Source organism: Eublepharis macularius, chromosome 15, assembly GCF_028583425.1.
Source record: "Eublepharis macularius isolate TG4126 chromosome 15, MPM_Emac_v1.0, whole genome shotgun sequence".
Lineage (NCBI taxonomy): Eukaryota > Metazoa > Chordata > Lepidosauria > Squamata > Eublepharidae > Eublepharis > Eublepharis macularius.
In genome coordinates this window covers 41,144,634-41,164,264 of record NC_072804.1, presented here as the reverse complement: position 1 = coordinate 41,164,264, position 19,631 = coordinate 41,144,634, and the positions used below count along the sequence as shown (strand labels likewise).

The following is a 19,631-nucleotide window of genomic DNA, read 5'->3' as shown; positions in this document are numbered from 1 at the left end:
ATCCTATGTAAAAAGAAAACTAACTGCTGCCTAGTAAGAATAATTGCTTGGTGAGATTTAAAAAAAAACTCTGTAAAGGCCAAATTCCAATGACCATTAAGCCCCTTTCAGAGTGTCACTGCTTTTTAAGATACAGTCACCCAGAAAATTGCTTACACTGTCATTCTAGATGTATGACCTTGTATTTGGCTACCTTAATGTGTGTATTGTCAGAACAAGCCAAGCTTACCCAGCAATCTAGATAGTTTTATGTATGACTGCCAAGTCCTCATCATTATTCACCACCAATCTCCCCTATCTTTACGTCATTTGCAAACTTCCATTCAGTTGTAAACTGTTCCAGATGCTTGTCAAAAAAAAAAAAAGAAGAATCAGAATTCCACTTAAGACCAATCCCTTTTAGCCAGGATGTAATGAATCCCGCTGACAGTTCAGGAAGAGATCACAACATGAACTTAAATGCCAAAAGAAAATTAAGTTTAATATATTGTTCTGTCCACAGTTCCATAATTGAGGAATGAAAATAACCTCTACCCCTTGGATTAGGACCAACATGGTCATCCCAAAGTCAAAAAAATATTAATAGCACAATTGTATATCCCTCTCAATCACACTTGCTGCAGAAGCTTTGACCCCCTTTGGTCAGCCTTCTGTCATTTCTATAGTCTAAATCTATCCTATATGACATTCTTCACACCAACTAGCCTTCAGCAATGCACAGGGTGACTTGAACTTTACTCCTTAGGTTGAGCGATCATTCCTGGCCTCCAGTTAATGGTTAGCAGGGAAAACTGAAGCCCAAAAGTGGTTAGTCCTCCAATGTGCTAGGAAGGTCAATGTACAACACACTTGGGTTAAACGGGGAAGAGATTCCAAGAACAAAATGGCTGCTGTGCTGTTTCTTCAAACGTCACACAAAAAGAGCCAGACTAGATGCAATAAGGTAGCAACATATTTATCCACATCTCTCCCGTTCACAAATAAAAGCAGGAGTGTGTGGGAGAGCACTGCTAAAGTCTCCTCTCTGGACCCTGGCTTACATTGTGCTCGGTTGTCTGAAATACTTCTTGCCTACAATACTAATTCTGTTGTCGAGAAAAGTGCTGATATGGTGAGTTAAATTCAGGGAGAGAGGAGGTTCTAGCTTTTCGCACCCGCACACTCATTTTCTTGTAAAAAAAAAAACAGAGGCACACAAACCAATATAAGTGGAAGAAATATTCTTGCCTTTGTGGAAGGAATATTCCCCTGTGTGCATCCATAGCGCCTTCATCTCAAGAAACAGCCTGAACCTGCCCACATTGTGCACATGGATCTGCACAGAGGATTCTCTGGGGATCGAAGGAATATTTTGCTATGTGACATTCTAATATTCCCCCCACACACACACACACACACAATGGATGATGCACAGGGACAACAGCAAAGCTAGTGCAGACTGAATCCTCGGTGCGACCCACCCAAAGCACAATGGAAATTCTAAAGCCAAAACAAACATTTGCACAAAATATGGCAACATTCAGAGATTTTGAATGTCAGGATTCCAATTTCTGAATTTCAGACATTTTCAGATTTAGTTTTAAACGCAACTTGGGGTGACCCTCTCACATACGTAAACTGTACATACTGTAATTTGGGGGAAATATTTTTTTAAACTAACCTAAGCTCAACAGTGTCCGTCATTGATATTTGAGGGCAGGGTTACTGAGAAGGGGGGCTAAGGAACAATGTGCAGGAGTCCACGGGGCCTGCAGATTTAAGCAAGCCTTGCAAATTGTTTTCATATAGTGTCAGGTTGGTCTGAATGGTGTCTTGTAGGGACAGGCAGGGATGAAAATATAAGATGGGATAGAGTACCAGTTATAGGGTTGCCAGCTCCAGGGTGGGAAATTGCTGTGGGGGGGTGCAGCTTGGAAAGGGTGACATTTGGGGAGAGGAGGGACCTCAACACAGTATAATGCCATAGAGCCCACCTTCCAAAACACCCATTTTCTCCCAGGGAACTGATCTCTGTGGCCTGGAGATCAGTTGTAATTCCGGGAGATCTCTATCTACCACCTGGAAGCTGGCAACCCTAACCAGCTGGGAAGTGGCCGACGTGGTTCCTCTTATCCTCTGCATAGAGAGACAACACCAGTAAGAAATGTAAATTACTTTCCCTTGCAGTGACAGGGGCCATCTTTGTCTGGGGCCTGTGACGGCTCTTGGCAGCTGTACCCAGAGAAGGGAGCAGAATGCTATCCTCCTCCACCCCGCTTCTTCTACCACCGCCAGGCTTTTCCCCCATCAGAAAACAGGCCTTCTTCAGCACAGTGTCTCCAGCCAGGCTGCGGGCCCAGCTGTGTGGGTTTCTGACGCCAGCCCAGCCCCAAAAGCGTAACCCCCCCAAATTTTCTACCCCTGGTTAGGCCGCACCTGGAGTACTGTGTGCAGTTCTGGAGGCCTCACTTCAAAAAGGATGTAGACATAATCGAGAAGGTGCAGAAGAAAGCGACGAGGATGATCAGGGGCCTGGAGACTGAGCCCTACGAGGAAAGGCTGAGGGCCTTGGGAATGTTTAGTTTGGAGAAGAGGAGACTGAGGGGGGACATGAGTGCTCTCTTTAAATATCTGAAAGGCTGTCATTTGGAGGAGGGCAAAGAGCTGCTCCAGTTGGCAGCAGAGCATAGGACCTGAAGCAACGGGCTTAAATTACATGCAGAAAGCTATTGGCTGGATATTAGGGAAAACTTTTTCATGGTCAGAGTAGTTCAAAGGTGGAATCAGCTGCCTAGGGAGGTGGTGAGCTCTCCTTCACCGGCAGTTTTCAAGAAGAGGCTGGATGAATATTTGTCAAGGATGCTTTAGGCTCATCCTGCATTGGGCAGGAGGTTGGACTAGGAGGTCTGTATGGCCCCTTTCGATTCTGTGATTCTCTGAAACTTACCGTGAGGAAGATCAGAGGTCAGATGGGGCACGGCGTAGCTGTGGATGAGCTCCCATTCAAAGTCATCCTCTACCCCTTGGCTATATTCACACTGGTTTAGGTCTCCATCTTCCTCAAAGGTACAGCCAGCTGTGAAGACAAACAAAGAGAAACAGTGTTATAAAACAAAACAAAAAGTACAGCATGCTCATCTATGGAACAAAGACAGAAAAAATAACCCTACTGGGATACCTTTACAAAGCACATAATCTAGGCAGAATTCTGCAGTATAGTCCCCACACTCCCAATGGATCGTGCAGTTTGAAATATCCTGTGGAAATTAGGAAACTGTGCTGTCAAATGGATTAGCATCCATTTGAGACATGAAAGGTGGAACAGAAAGGTCCTTCTCACGCTGAACTAATCCATAGTTAGTCTATTAGTAAGAAAAAGATGTTACAAAATCCAGCGCTGGGAAAGAAATTGAGTCATTGCATGGTATTAAAAGTTTCTTTTGAATTATGAGCTAAACTGGAATGCAGGAAGTACAAGACAGACACTGGAAGACCCAAATGAACTGTATCGAACCTTAGCAAAATGTCTTTTATTACAATCAGGACTTGATCGGGCACACCCATTTGACTGCAAAACAGAGGCTAGATGGGTGCAGCGCATCACCAACTGGAGAGGGAAAGGAGCGCACATGCAGGCCCGAAGGTTTTTGAAATTGCAACGGTGTGTGCCTCGGTGATGACATGGGTGTTGGCCTATCAGTGCAATTCACAGCCAGCTTTTCCTACAGTCATGGTGGAGTGTCTTGGTGATGTCACAGGCGCTAACCAATCAGGAAAATTCACAGTCAGTTTTTGCTACAAATATACAGATGCATTTTTCCCCAAATCCCACCCTGGAAAGGACAAGATATGTTTGTACTGACTGTGGCAAGAAAAGTTCCAAACTGACCTATTGTTCTACAAACGTCATAGCTGTCTTCAACTTTTCACTATTCTCAGGCTAGGGTATAGACAACGGGGGAGGGGGATCTTTAGAGATAGCCAGGATCATATCTTTGGTTGTGGGACAAAAGGTTTACTTATTGTAAACCTGCATCAAACAGCAGGTTTTAAGCACCTCCATTTCAGAGACAGGAGTAATTTAAACAAAATAAGTAGTCCCATTTTCTGTCTAAAAGCCACATAAAAACGGCAGGTGGGTGAATATAAAATGATAGTTTGCAATATGAAACATGTTAAGGCAGGAGATGCTAAGGAAAGAGGAAACAAAACACAGCAAAAGGAGATTATCACAGCCCCAGGGAAGACAAAACATTTTCCTCCCCATCATGCATTTCTTCATGGACAATTAGTCTTCATCAGAAACAATGGAAGTCTTTCTCCCATGTTCATAGTCTTTAACGGGAGACTTGCAAATTGGCTACTCTTTTGATATTGCACCAAGAAGGGATGCTTTCCGATTTCTCATCCCCACAGCAGAAACCCCCCCAAACCTCAATCCAAGTGTACTTCTCCCACAAGCAAACCAAATCCACCGTTCATTATTTTTGCACTATTTTCCATTTCCTCGCACCCACTTTGCCCCATAGAATGTACCCATATTTCAACGTAAGTTGTGCATCAATAAATCAGTACTATGCAATACATAAATGACATATATCATACGTGTAAACAACATATACCAAGAGAAGGCAACCTCTTGGCCTAACTGCTAAAAGGCCTGCAACATCTGCCCCTGAAGGCGATGCTGTGATGCCAGGAATTGACCCTGAGACTGCCTTCTCTCCTTGCGGGGAGAGAGGATTATAAATTGGATAAGGATGAGAATTATTAGATTCAAGGCAGCTAACAATGTGGCAATAATTGGCAAGGACACAGCACAAATCCTTGCAAACATGCAAGGTAAAAACAAAAATTACAGACCAATACAAAATGAAAACAAAGATTGAAACAGAGCAAGATTAAACACAACTGCTCAGATTTTTTAAAAACATCATAGCCTAATCTGCCCAAAGCAAGGAAGCTTATGCTAAAATAAAGTTGGTTGGTCTTAAAGGTGCTCCTGGACTCTTGACTATTTTGCCCAAAGTAGGTTACCCTCCGTCCAATGCCCTTGTCTTGCAGGCCTTCCTAAATATAGCCAAAGAGGGCATCCTTCGATATGCCAAGCAGGTGCTCACCTGCTGGTCCATGCTTCCTCCTCTCGTATGCCCTGGACCAATTTTGCTTCTATTAGGGTTTGTATAAAGAGGATGGGAAAATATATTGCTGCGTTCCACTCATTACTCCACACTGCATCCTTCAAAAAGTTTTTTTTTAAAAAAAGGTTCCTATGAGCATCGTCAACAAGGAAACACCTGCAAAATATGTCGGAGGAGGGTCTGTGGTTCAGTGGAAGAGCATCTGCTTTGTATGCAGAAGGTCCCAAGTTACATCATTCTCCTCTCCTCCATTTTTCCCCCACAACAAACCCTGTGAAGTAGAGATAGATCAAGATGGGTGGCCGTGTTTGTCTGTAAGCAGAGTCCAGTAGCACCTATGAGACTAACAAAATTTGTGGCAGGGTATGAGCTTTCATGAGTCACAGCTCACTTCTTCAGATATGAGGTAGGTTAGACTTACAGTATGTGAGTGGCCCAAGGTCTCCCAAACAGCTTCCTCGGCAGAGCAGGGATTTGAACCTGGCTCTCCCAGATCCTACTCTAGCCCCTATTCCACTACTCCATACTGGCTGACACTGATGCACCAAGAGTCTGACTCACTGAAAGACAGTTTCATGTGATTGTTAGAGGAAGGGGGAAATTGCTCATAGCAAAAGGCAAGGCACACAGCACTGTTTCCCCATTTCATGGGCAATAAGTGAGACTGTTACCGGATAGCTAAGGGCTGGAGATCTCCCAGAATTACAAGTGATCTCCAGACTCCAGAGATCAGTTCCCCTGGAGAAAATGTCTGCTTTGGAGGATGGACTCCATGGCCGTGTAGCCCGCTGAGGTCCCTCCCCAGGCTCCACCTGAAAATCTCCATAAATTTCCCAACCTGGAGTTGGCAACCCTATTCCCAGCTCCATCAGCCCCTCTTCCCACATGCAGCCAGAGCTTTGCCCAAGAGCTGTGCTGCTGTGTGCAGTGAGTTACACAAACTGTCCCCTTGCGGCTGAGACCACAGGGCACCTTTGTGCTCCGCTGTGTCTCTGTACTCTGGCCAAGCCCAAAAGGTACTCGGGTTTGTCTCTCTTTGACTCTTATTATTATTATCGTACAGCACGTTAACTGATGCAGCCCAGCTTGTTATGCGCTGACCTATTGTTCCATTAAAACCGCAAATTACACGCAGGGCAGGGCTTCAGTAATAATTAATGCCGGCCCCCTGGGCTGATGAGAGCCAGCACATTAAGAAAGCTCTGAGGCAGCAGAATGCAGAAAAGCAAATATCCCCCCCTGAACAGTCCAGCCAACTCGCGGAACCTATTTATTATTTTGTTGGCTTGTTAATTTTTTTAACACGCCTTCCCCCCCCGGATTAAACCGCAGTGGTCAGTTTGTTCCTCTAGGCATTCTGCTCAGATTCGTAAAAGATGCACGGGGCCAGCTAAAGATCCTTGCAAGGCAACTGGAAGGGAGCACCCAAAGCTAGCAGGACGGTATAGCACAGTGGCTACAAAACTCAAGGCACAAATCACAAAAAGCCTGACTTGAAGCCAGTGGATGGTCCAAGACAAAAGTAGTTGACGTTAAACACATGAAACGGCCTTAACAGGGAGTCATGCCCTTAGTCGATTGAGCTCAGTCTTGTCTAGTGGCAGCAGCTCTCCGGGGTAGAGGTCTTTCCTATCATCTACTATCGGATCCTTTTGACAAGTCATTCCAGAGATGGAAGGCGGAATGGTACAGCCCAATCTTGTCAGATCTCAGGAGCTAACAAGGAACAGGGGGGAAAACGGCGGAAACAATAATGTCTTTAAAGTGCACCGTGCCTAATTATTACAACTGTTTAATATCACTATTTAATGTCAGTAACTTCACAATCCTAGAGTCTAAAGTGCACAGTGCATAAAAATGAACTCATACAGTCACAAATCACAAATACAATATGTTCACATCCGAGAATCTAAGCAGTTAATTACAAGGTATTCACATCCGAGAATCCACATAATATTAAAGACACATCAAAGAATCTTTGAAGCTCAATTGCACAATTTTCTCTTTCTCAGTTATTCAATAGAGACTTGCAGTCCAACAAAATTCTTACAACAGTGTCCTCATGTGATTTCTAGGTGGACTCCTGCAACCAGAAGCAAGGCGGTTGTCGTCTCCCAGACCAGAGACCCCTTAGGGACTCACAAGTCTCGATGTGAAGGAGATTAAACAGCTATTCAGAACCACTCAACAGGAAGCCAGCACTTCTCCTGTTTCGCACTTGCTTTTACAAGAGTGTTCCACTAGCGATTATCTAGTGGGCCTCTTTGTTTAGTTAAGATCTCAGAAGCTAAGCAGGGCCAGTACTTGGATGGGCAACCACCAAGCAAGGCCCTGCAGAGGAAAACAATGGCAAACCACTTCTGCTTCTCACTTGCCTTGAAAACCCCTTGCTGGAGTCGCTGTATGTCAGTTGCAACTTGTCAGCGCATATGCATGCACCAGGGGTGGAAGCTGGGACCCACAGCATGCAAGAGAGATGCTCTACCTCCACCACAGTCACTCTATATCAAGTTGCTACTGAGAGCTCATGGGGACCCATTAGCCCCTTCTCTTCTATATGCATGCAGCATCACTTGTCATCAGAAGTCTATGTCCATACAAGGATACATGCACCTGAAATCAGGACCATGAACTACACAGACAGATCCTACATGTACACATAAGGCTCTTGTCTACAAGTAATGGATGCCCACAAGAGCAGCCCTGCTTCCCCCCACTGACATATACATTCACCCAGCCAAGATGGTAACTTGTGAACAGTCCTTCTCTCAGCCTCCTGCTCCAGCAATGAGGGCATGATAACACTGGCCTACCTACTTTCCAAGGTGGTTGTGATGATTATGTTATAATAAAGCATTCTGAAAAAATAGTTCCACCTGCTCAGCCCCTCTAAGAACATAACAACAACAACAACAACAACAACAATAACAATAACAACATACGATTTATGTACTGATCTTCAGGCCAACTTAAGGCCACACTGAGAACAGTTTACAAAGTGTGCTATTATTATTCTCACGACAATCACCCTGTAAGGTGGGTGGGGCTGAGAGAACTCAGAGATGGCCCAAGGTCACCCAGCTGGCTTCAAGTGGAGGAGTGGGGACTCAAACCTGGTTCTCCAGATTAGAGTCCTGCTGCTCTTAACCATTACACTAAATGGGCACCCTGTTGGACCAGATCAGAAGTCCATATAGCCCAGCATCTTATCTCACACAATGGCCAACCACTTGCTCTGGAGGGCCAATGAACAGGGTATAGAGACCAAGATCTTCCCCTGATGATGCCTCCTAGCATCGGTATTCAGAGACTGAATGTGGCTTCTGAATGAGGAGATTCCCTTTAGCCAATGATGGACCTTTTCCATGAATCTGTTTGATTCCTTTTCAAAGCTGCCCATGCTAGTGGCTATCACTACATCCTCTGGCAGTGAATCTAATTATTTGAGCAGTATGGAAGTACCTCCTTTGGCCCATCCTGCATCTATCCCCCCTCCCTTGCCAACGTGCCTCTCCTCTATGTGACAAGAAGCTGTTTGATGTGCAATTTAGTATTATAATTTTTGAATTACTTTTTTTAAAAGAAAGCCTTTGATCAAGAAAAGTGAGATAAAAATAAGACATAATAAGAGTGGTGAATGGGCAGGCACAACTTGGGTGATAAATAGGCCAAGGAACAGCATGTTTGAGCCAGTCTGAGCCAGTTTGGTGTAGTGGTTAAGAGCAGCAGGACTCTAATCTAGAGAACTTGGTTTGATTTGAAGCTAGCTGGGTGACCTTGGGTCAGTCACAGCTCTCTCAGAGCTCTCTCAGCCCCACCTACCTCACAGGGTGATTGTCATGATAATAATAACACACTTTGTAAACTGCTCTGAGAGGGCGTTAAGTTGTCCTGAAGGGAAGTATATGAACCAAATGCTGTTGTTAATGTGTTTTTGCACATTTCAGGGACAGGACATTACACCTTGCCCCTAGCCTCAGAGACTATTACCAGCTCTCCAGTTTCGAGCTAAATCATGAGTTAGCAGCCAAGGAGCATATAAACTGTCATGCGTGGCAGTCATTTCATCCATTTCCAGAAACGGTCGCTGAAAACAGCACATACAATTCCAAAAAGTCCGGAGTTCACCCTCATGGTTTCATGCAACACACTGCTCGGTCTAAATGACTGTGCCAGAAAGTCGCAGGCACAGAACCTGTCCTGAAAGTGCAACTTCCGTGAGAAAAGGAAACAGAGGCCAGTTGGTGCTGACCTTCTTTCGAAGCCCCCATTCCCAGAGCAGCTGACCCAGCAATGAGTTTGACATTCTGCTCTGTCCACCTGCCAAGCCTGCAGAGGCAAGAACGATGACTTTGCTCTGGACTTGATCAAAGCAACTCAGTCCTGCGGAGAGGCCGATGTAGGAAACCGGGTATGTTCTTGCCCCTAGTCTCTCAATGGCTTTGAGGTTGTTCTGCATGCCAAGCTGCTATTTTTGAAAGCCCCTACAAAGTCATCGTATGCACTTCCACAAATATACCCTGCATGAAGAAGCAGGGCAACAAACATTTAGCATGTGTTGGCTGATAATGGGAAGAAGGCCAGAAACAATGAGAAAGCAACCATTTTGACATTAAAAGATGCAACTGTCCAAAAAATAAACCCCAGCAGAACCAAGGACAACAAGACAGAACACTGGTGGATGCATAAATGACATGAACTGTTTCTGTATGACGTTTTTGGCCTAATTTTGTAAACAAATAAAGCCAGGGTTTTTTTTGATAGTCCACACATATGGTTGCCAGTCCCCCACTGGGGACAGGGGATCTCCCGCTCCCCCCTTCCCCCCCTCACTCCGCTTACCTGGCCAGCTCCCGGATGGTGCAGTGTGCTCCCACAGGCCCGATTCGACCAGGATTGGGCCCGAATCGGCCTGGATCAGGCCCAAATCAGCCTGGAACAGGCCACTGTCAAGCATGCGAGTGCTCCTGCATGCCGTAGCAGCCTGTTTCAGGCTAATTTGGGCCTGGATTGGGCCGCTGAAACATCTGGGAGCCTCCCACGCTCCACAGTGTCCTGTTCCAGGCCAATTTGGGCCCAATCCAGGCCAATTTGGGCCCAATCTGGGCCAAAATCAATCCACTGCAGAGCGCAGGAGCGCTCCTGCACTTCACAACAGCCCAATCCGGGCTGGATCAGCCCGAATCGAGCCTGACTCGGTCCCTCGCGGAGTGCAGGACCGCTCCCAGGGGTGGCCACGCCCCGTGTGATGACATCACCTCTCAGAAGTGACATCATTGCCCGGGAGCAAACGCACAAGAAAAGTACATAAGGTAGGTGCCAGGTCCCCTGCCTCCCACCGGGAGGACAGGAGGACCTGGCAACCCTAACCAGATGGTATCATTCTCCAGTCTTGTAAACACATGAAATTGCAGTATACCGAATCAGATCATTATTCCATCAAAGCAGTAATTCCTTAGATGGACAGGGGCTTTCCAGGGTGTTGGGTCAGAGGCCTCCCATATCCTGATCCTTTTTTAACTGGAGATGCTGGGAATTAACTTGAGACCTTCAGCATGCTACTGAGCTCCGGCCTCTCCTCATTTCACTCTGACTATCCCTTTCCCATTCTTGGCACACTCTTCTCCAAACCAGTTTGCTACGATCTTTCCAGGAAGATCAGAGTGAAAGTGGGTTTCCCCACCTTGTGGACCAGAAGATGTGGATTTCCAAACCTCTCTACCCACGGCGGCACCATTTTCTATCTGTATTTACCACTGTGCCCACCAACCTCCCACCATCACCAGTCAGCCTCTTGCTATCTTTTTATTCCACGTGCCCTTAAAGGGACGGCCCACTCACTGAACACCGGCAGCTTTTCCTCATGAATACAGATGTCTGTTTGCAAAATGGTTTCAGGCTGTTTGGCTTCCATTTTTTCAGCAACTTTTTTGGGAACTCACTTTCCGCAGTCCCAGAAAAGGTGCCAAAAAAAGGAAGCCAAATGGCCCACATCCGTTTTGCAAACTAAGATGTCGCCAGCATTCCATTTATGTGCCATCCCTTTAAGGGCATGTGGCACTAGCCATGGAAATACTGAGAAAACCATGGAATATTCCCGTCTGGATGGCCTGTCGCCACTCCAAATGCTTTCACATTCTCAGCAGCAGAGAGTGCCCAAAGGGATGAAATAACCCCATGTGGAAGTTCAAAATAAAAAAAATCCAAAGTTTGCCTTCTAAAAGATGTGACCACCATCATTCCAGCTAGGCTGGCAGTCTGCAAAAGAAGGAATGGAAATCCAGATCCGGACGTTGATAAATCCTGAGCTAAAATATCCTCTCCAACTGTGCTTATTTTAGAAGATAAACCAGCTCTTACTTTCTCACTTCTGAGCATCTGTATCTCCCCCAGTATTCCTATCTGACTGTTGACATTTATTTAAGTGTACAGCCCTCCCTAATCCAAGTTCTTAATTTACACTGGTATTTATAACCCTGGAGATAGAGGAGGAAAGATCTCAGGATTAGGAATGGGAGTTTGAGCAAATAAAAGAGAAAAAAATCTTGATCTTTAAAATCTAAATAATTCTATATATAATATAGATGCTCTGGGGAATGGACTAGAAGCACACAATACACTAACAATGTGAAAACTGAACGGATCTGGCTCCTATCAGTGCACAGATAGGAGAGTGGGTTACCAGTCAAGAGTATTGATGGGATGGGGACATGGGGGGCAGAGACTAATGAAACACTGACCCCGTATCATCACGTCAGGATACCTGGAAGTGACATCACAGCATTGCAAGACGCTCTACGAATTTTTTCAATTTCTATGGTAAACAGAGCATCACACAATTCCGCAATGTTACTTCCAAGTACCCATCTGTAAGTAGGGCTTTTTTTCAGTGGGATCTCCCCGGATCTGAGATCTGGCACCTCTGAAAAAAGATCACGTGACTGGTGGCCCCGCCTCCAGCACCTAAAGGCCCGTGGGCCGTCTCCCTGGGTGGGGCTTCTCCCAGGCTGCCTGCTTCGCCAGCCTCTTCCCCGGGCTTTCCCTCCATCCCTCCTTTTCTCTTTCTTTCCTTCTTTCCTTGCTTCCTTCTTTCTTTCCCTCCCTACCTTTCTCTTTCCATGTCTTTTCTTCTTCCCTTTCTTTACCTTCCTTCCTGAGGCACTGCTACCTTGCTGACTGAGAGGCAGGCCAGGAAGGAGAAGAAAGGAAGAGAAAGCTGCCCTCCTGTTGCTCTTCCCACTGCCTCCACTGTGCCAAGCAAGGTGCGAGAGAAAGAAGGAGGCGCGTGGCTGGCTGGAGGTGGAGGCGAAGGAGCAGCTCGGCAGCACCCCTCAGCCGCCCTGCAGGGAAAGGGCCCCTGTCCTACCCATCAACTTCACGCTGGTGCTGGTGGAGGTGCCCACCGAGGGGGATAAGGGAGGACAACCACCGCTGCCACCCCTGGTGGAGCCAGGTTAAGAGCCCAGCAGCAGGAGCCACAGCAGGTGAGGTAGCCACGCCCGGCGGTGGCAAGCCAACGGTGTCTGTGTGGAGCAAGGTGGGGGCAAAGATGAGTCTTGGGGCTTCTTCGTTACCTGCGCTGGGCAGGTGAAGCAGCCACCTGGGCCGGCCCATGTTGGGATTAACAGGTCAGGCAGCCACTTCTCTCCCCCTCCCCGCCCCAGTCTTTGGGAGCAAAGGAGCCTCTCAGAAGGCTCCCCCGTGGAGGCCAGTGGCGAGCCACGGTGCTGCAGTTCGCGGCCAGCTCTTTTGTTTGTCCGGCCAGCCGGTCCCACAGAGGAAAGAAGGGGTTGTTCTATGAGCCCCCCTCTTCCAAAGAGATCTATGAGCCCCTGGTAGAGAAATAGGACTGGTACTGACATATGTTCCAGGTGTATGTGGAGGAGCATATACCTTTAATTTGGGAGAGTATGGTCAGTGGACGATAATTGGCAGGGAGGGTCTCAGTGGCTCACGGAGATTCCATCCCTCAGGAGAGAAAGAGGCACATCCGCTTTGTGAATCAGAATAACGACTGAATAAGTGAGTATTCTACTGCACATATTATTTTATTGAACAGGTGTATAACAATGTCAGTGCCAGTCCTATTTATGTCTGGCTTACAGGTTGTCTGCCCTTGAGAAAGCCTTTGGTGCAAAACAATCATGGCTAGCAGGTTGTTGGGCAGAGCCAGTCCCATTGGCGGTTCTCTTCCACACCTGAGACTTCTACACAGACTGAAGTGCAGATTTATTGCAACTGTTCCTTTCCACATGTACGATACCGAGTGTGGTCGTCGTGGGAGCCTCGGGAGTTCTCCAGACGCGGAATACAATGTTTCTGGATGTGGACTGAGTGTTTTTCCTACCTGTTACTGTTTACATTGATCAGAGAATTATCTGTGGATGTGTATATGTGTATTGCTGCTATGTTTATACGGATGTGATTTATGAATTGGATGCATACTTTATTAATTACTGACTGTTACTTTTTATGAGCTATTGACTGTTCATTATACTTTGCACTTTGGCATTGTATTAACACATTGACTTCTGTTTCTCATTGTTAATTATTGATTGGGAGACCTTTTTGCTTTTCGTTACCTCGTATCTCCCTAGTGGGCTTCCTTGTTGTTGTTACCATGAAGGGAAGGACAAGACAGAGGTTTTTAGCACCCAATGAAGTTGACGGACAGTGGATTCAGGACAGACAAAAGGTCTTTTATACTCAGCGAGTAATTAAATTTGCTGCCATTTGGTGTAGTGATTGCCACTAGAAAAGATGGTTTTAAAATAGGGTAAGTCATGGAGGATCAGTCCATCGATGGCTCTAATCACGGTAACTAAAGGGAGCTAACCAAAGCTAAAATGGGATAGGGTTATCAACCTCCTGGTGGGGGCAGGAATTCTCCTGGAATTACAACCAATCTCCAGACTACCCAGATCAGTTCCCCTGCAGAAATGGCAGCTTTGGAGGGCTGACTCTATGGCATCACAATGCTGTTGAGCTTCTTCCCCTCCCCCAAGCTCTGCCCTCCCCAGGCGCCACCCTGAAATCTCTCAGGATTTCCCAAGCCAGAGTTGGCTACCTTAGGAAGGGGCAGGAGAAAGAATACTGCCAGGACTGGAGATAAAACTTCTGTACCAGGTAGGGTTCCAGCTCCAAGTAGGGAAATTCCTGGAGATTTGGGGGGGGGTGGAGCTTGAGGAGGGTGGGGTTTAAGAAGGGGAGGGACCCCAGCAGGGTATAATGCCATAGAGTCCACTCTCCAAAGCAGCCATTTTCTCCAGGGGAACTGATCTCTGTCAGCTGAAGATCCGTTGTAATTCCGGGAGATCTCCAGCCACCACCTGGAGGCTGGCAACCCTAGTATCAGGAACGGTCTCTCCTGCCTAACCTTTGCTGCCGTCCATTTACACAGATCCACAGCCATTCCCAGCTACGCTACCAACACCCTCCCTCACCTGCAACGCACAAAGGAATGCAAGCTTCCCCTCTGGCTCGCCGAGTCAGTTCTGTGCCAAAGCAGAGGTGACTTTTTTTGTTTCCTTTCCAGATTTCCCTTCTGCAGGAAGGGCTAATCTTCCATTCCCCAAACAAGCAGCTCCCTTCACTTCCTGTGCTCATTCCTACATCAACATATGACATATGCTCACTTTATGCAAACCAGAAATATTTATTTTCATCTCTCAAATGATTGGGGGGGGGGGGTTAGGAGGGACAAGCTCAGACAAGCAGTAAAATGTCAGCATGCTTGTCTTTCCACAGCCTGTTCAAGTTCTGCAGTGCTATCCAAGTGTTGGCTTGGGCGGGGAGGAAAGGGGGGGGGAGGAAGAGCCCTGACTTCTTTTGAAGTCTGTACAAAGGCTGGGGGGGGAGGGATAAAGGGATTGTCCTTGGAGCATCCAAGGAGGCAAGGAGCGTGGATTCCTTCTCCCCAAAATAATCATGAACTTTAATGTAAAAAAAAAAATTATTACCCAGATGAACATACATCTGCCTAGCACTTCAGCATGGAGACACGTTGTTTATGAAAAATAAACAAGAAATAAAGATTTTAAAATGCAGAAAATAATTAAATTTTGCATGCTTTTTTCTTAATATAAATTACACCATGCCTTGTTCCTCAGTGGGGACCCAAAGTCTCCGCTTCTCCATTTTATTCTCACAACTACAACCCTGTAAGAGCGATTAGACTGAGAGCAAGGTCACCCAATCAGCTTCCATGGCAGAGTGGGGATTTGAACCCAGGACTCTCAAGGTCCTAGGCCTATACTTGGACCACCCCAACTTGCTGTCTTCTTTCCTCCTCCCCTCTTCTCTCCTTCCTTTTGTCCTGTTCTTTTCCTTCCTTCCTCCGTTTTCCTTTCTTGATCTTGATTTTTCCAGTTCTTTCACTTTTTGCTTTCCTTCCTAACATTTTTAATTCTTCTCCCTTCTCATTCCATCGTTCTTCTCCCTCGGATTTTCCTTCTCTCTCCCCCCCCCACCCCCATTCTCTGATATTTTTTCACTTTTTTTGTTACAAAAAAATTCCAGCATATGTGCTGGAGGACTGTAGGCAGGGGGTGTTAGACCAACAGCTTAGAGTAGAAAGGTTAGAATAGGGTTGCCAGCTCCAAGTTGGGAAATTCCTGGAGATCTGGGGGGTGAAACCTGGAGAAACCTGGAGAAAGTAGGGTTTGGGGAGGGAAGGGACCTTGGCATGGCATAATTCCATAGAGTCCACCCCCCAAAGTAGCCATTTTCTCCAGGTGAACTGTTCTCTGTGGCTTGGAGACCAGTTGTAATTCCGGGAGATCTCCAGCTACTACCTGGAGGCTGGCCACCCTAGGTTAGAATCCAATGTGGGAATGTCCCAAGCAGTTCCACACATCCTCTTAAATGATTTAGACAAATGAAGGCCCACATGTGGTCACTGTGGTAATCCAAGACCGCCAGAAAGATTTTTCTCCCCCTTATACAAGAGATGCTCCTACAACATTAAACATCTCTGCTGTGGTCTCGCTTGTGCTTGGAAGAAGCACCTTTGCCCATAAACACCACCAAGCCTGTGACAGAATTAAAATGAAATCACGGTTGCTAAATGAGGCAGCACTGCAACACAATGCTAATGGAAGCATTCAGAAGAGTCCCTCGTAGCCACGCATAATTTCTCCCTCCTCCCCCTTTGAGTATTTTCAATGGGATTAGAAGTGGAAATGTCTGTCAGGAATATTAACATGAGTAACAGCCACATGCTGAGAAAACCTATTCAAGCCTAAATCTTCCCTCAGCAAGACCCCCTGCCAGCTGGACACCACCTTCAGAACAATTTGTGGAGGCAGGCAAGATTTTCATTACTAAGTACGCGTTTTATGTTTAATGGCCAGGAATTAAAATGGATAACCTAAACTGTAGAGCAAAAGCCAATGCTAATTGAGGTCATGTTAACACAAGCATGTCGCCCAAGATGGAGGAAGCAGCAGTGCCATTTTAAGGGCATTCATGGCATGGCTTGCTTTCCAGTGACCCCAGTGTGCAGGCACCTGGGGGGACGTCGCATCATGATGTTTTCTTGGCAGGATTTTTTATGGGGTGGCTTGCCATTGCTTTCCCCAGTCATCTATACTTTACCCCCAGGAAACTGGGTACTCATTTTACCGACCTCGGAAGGATGGAAGGCTGAGTCAACCTTGAGCTAGCTACCTGAACCCAGCTTCCGCTGGGATCGAACTCAGGTCGTGAGCAAAGCTTGGACTGCAGTACTGCAGCTTACCACTCTGCACCACGGGGCTCTCTCTTGGTTTGCTTTCCAGTGATCCCATACAGTAGATCTTTACCTGAAACCCATCTCTGACTGAGACCCAGAAGAGTGGCTGCCCGAAAGAGAAGAAAACATGGAGCAAAATAGACCAATTTGCTGACTTGGATTTGGGAGACCCAGGTTCAAATCACCACTCTGCTGTGGAAACTCACTGGGTGACCTTCAGCCAGTCACACACTCTCAGCCAAACCTACCACACGCGGTGGTTGTGAGGATAAGATGGAGGAGCAGAGAATAATGGAAGCTGCTTTGAGTCCCCATTGCAGAGGAAGGTGAGGTATAAATGAAGTGAAATAACAATAATCAGACCCAAGGCGTTAGAATAGCTGACCTTGAAAAAATAAAGTTACCCGTCCTCATCCATCTATCACAAGAAGGGAAAGAGATTGTTTTTCAGCATTCTTTTCTTTGGCTTTTGTGGCCTGCCCCTCAGAGTCTTTATTTGTTGTTCTGATTTTAACTCTGGTTTATGGGACTCAGAGGAATTTCAGCAGGCTCCTTGTTCCAACTCTAACAGGATATTCCCCTCAAGCTGGCTAATACCATTTTACTGAACTCTCTCTCTGCCACACACACACACACACCACAATACCCCGGCTACTTAAAAGGGCTCTCTTGCTTGCCTTGAAGAAAAGCCCACATTTAAACAAAAAAACCTCTCCCTAGTTTAAACAATGCACGTTGTTCAGTTCTGCCTGTAGCTACCGGACAAGACTATCAAGGGATACAACCCCATTCTGTCAAAGCTGAAGACCATTATTATTATTATTTAAAAGTTATGGCCACTGTGGGAAGTGGAATGCTTTCAGGTGGTGCCACACAAGACTTTAATCCAATCAAAAGGCAGATTTCAATAGTTAATAGCTATCCTGGAAAATCGCACCAATATTCACACAGCTAAAAGGCCATGCGTAATTTCATTGGAAGCCAATAGGACTTTCCATTCATTCACTTCCAAGCTGAGCATACAAATGTAAGATCCATCTAGCTAACAGAGAAGCAGCCTGGGGAGGAAACCTACAGTTCAATCTTGCAAGCCAGATATGAATGCGCCAAACCACTTCCAGATTCTCATCATACTCATGCCCAAAAGTTGGATCACACATCAATACAAGAGGCTACAGAAAGAGCATGCATGAGCTAAGATCTTCAATAGAAGTCCTGCATTTTATGCCCCCACCCTGGGTTCTCATTTTCCTCCCTACCCTATTACATGCAATCAGCAATGCTGATTCTGTTAACCTTGGCAGTTCATGAGAGGGAGGGCAGGAAGGGTTACATCAGTGCTTAGTTCTCCTGGCCCCTTTTTATGTGCTCAGGGTAACACCGATCGCCACTTTGGGGTCAGCAAGCAATTTTCTCCAGGCCAGTTTGGCTGGAGGTGTTTTGCCATCTTCTGGGCATGGGGCATGAGTCACTGTGGGCATGGCGGGGAGGTAGTTGTGCAAGGGGGGGAAGAGTAAGAAAGAAATCTTAAAGTTGGCAAGGAAAATAATTACCCTTCCCCTCTGCTTCCTAAGGCCATCCTCCCTGGAATTTAAAAAACACAGAACCAGTTCCCCCACCCTGTGCAAAATTTGGCACTGAAAAATTGTCATTTCTCCTAATATCCTGCCATAATAAAACCATTTTTACCAGTGACCAGCAGAAGCTTAAAATGCAATTATGTGGAATGGGATATTTTGCCGACAAACACACAGCTGTCTGAGCCAATCCATCACTTCTCTTTGGACAGGTTTACTGTTATTGCTTTTTACGTGCAAGGCCTTCGGTCTTTTCCCCCCCTGCTCTGCCATCTATCGCCAAAAGAGAATCCAGCCCCGGACAGGAGGCTTCAGGGGGATGACAAATTTGTCTCCCATTTGTATATCCCACAAAACAAAACAAAAAGCCACTTTGAAAATAGCTTCCTTGTCAGATGGGCATGAAGTATAATGAATATACAGTGGGCTGGCTATACACACAGCTCCTAGTGGGCTTGCCAGAAATTTGAGCTGATCAGCTTCTACTGCACAGACATTGCTAAGAACTTGGAGGGAAAATGCAAGAATGGGAAGGGGGTAGAATCTTCAGGCCTGAAAGAATCCCCTGAAGTAGATGCATAAATCAACTATTAATTGAAGACCAGCAAGGGGGAAGGGGAAGAACTATTTTAAATGTAGTCGCTGGAATAGATGAGATAGAGATCATAGTATGGGGATGCCAGGCCTAAATTATGAACCTCAACACAGTTGTTCATTTCTTGCATGTTCTCTCTTCCCACGTACATATAGGAGAGCTGAGTGATGCAGAAGCAGCTTCAGTTTTCACTCATTCACACACACAAAAACACGTCACCATGAACTAGGGTTGCCAGTCTCCAGGTGGCAGCTGAAGATCCAGCTCCACCACCACCCCAAATCTCCAGGAATTTCTCAACCTGGAGCCAGCAACCATATCATGAATTATTATTACTTTTTACATGCAAGGCCTTCAGCCTCTCCCACCCCCAACTCTGCCATCTACTGCCAAAAGAGAATCCAGGCCCTGGACAGGGGGGCCTATTCGACCTGCTGCAGAAAACCTTCTGCAAGGGGCCAAAAAGTTCTTTCCCCAGACCATATCCTGTTTGTAGTAACAATATGGTGGGGAGAGGCTGCAGTTCTTTCTGCACCATGCAACAGTTCCAATGCAGAGCAGGAACGGCGTTCAGGGGAAGAAAGGATTACATGCAAGTAATAGGTGAT

At 46.3% G+C, this 19,631-nt stretch overlaps 1 protein-coding gene across 1 annotated transcript in view; it reads right to left on the bottom strand.

Moving 5' to 3' along the window:
* PTPRU (protein tyrosine phosphatase receptor type U) overlaps nt 1–19,631 on the bottom strand; it is a 386,725-nt gene that overhangs the window by 237,800 nt on the left and 129,294 nt on the right. The window contains exon 2 of the mRNA XM_054999127.1: nt 2,927–3,055. Coding sequence (XP_054855102.1) covers nt 2,927–3,055 — 129 coding nt within the window. The remainder of the gene's footprint in view (nt 1–2,926; nt 3,056–19,631) is intronic.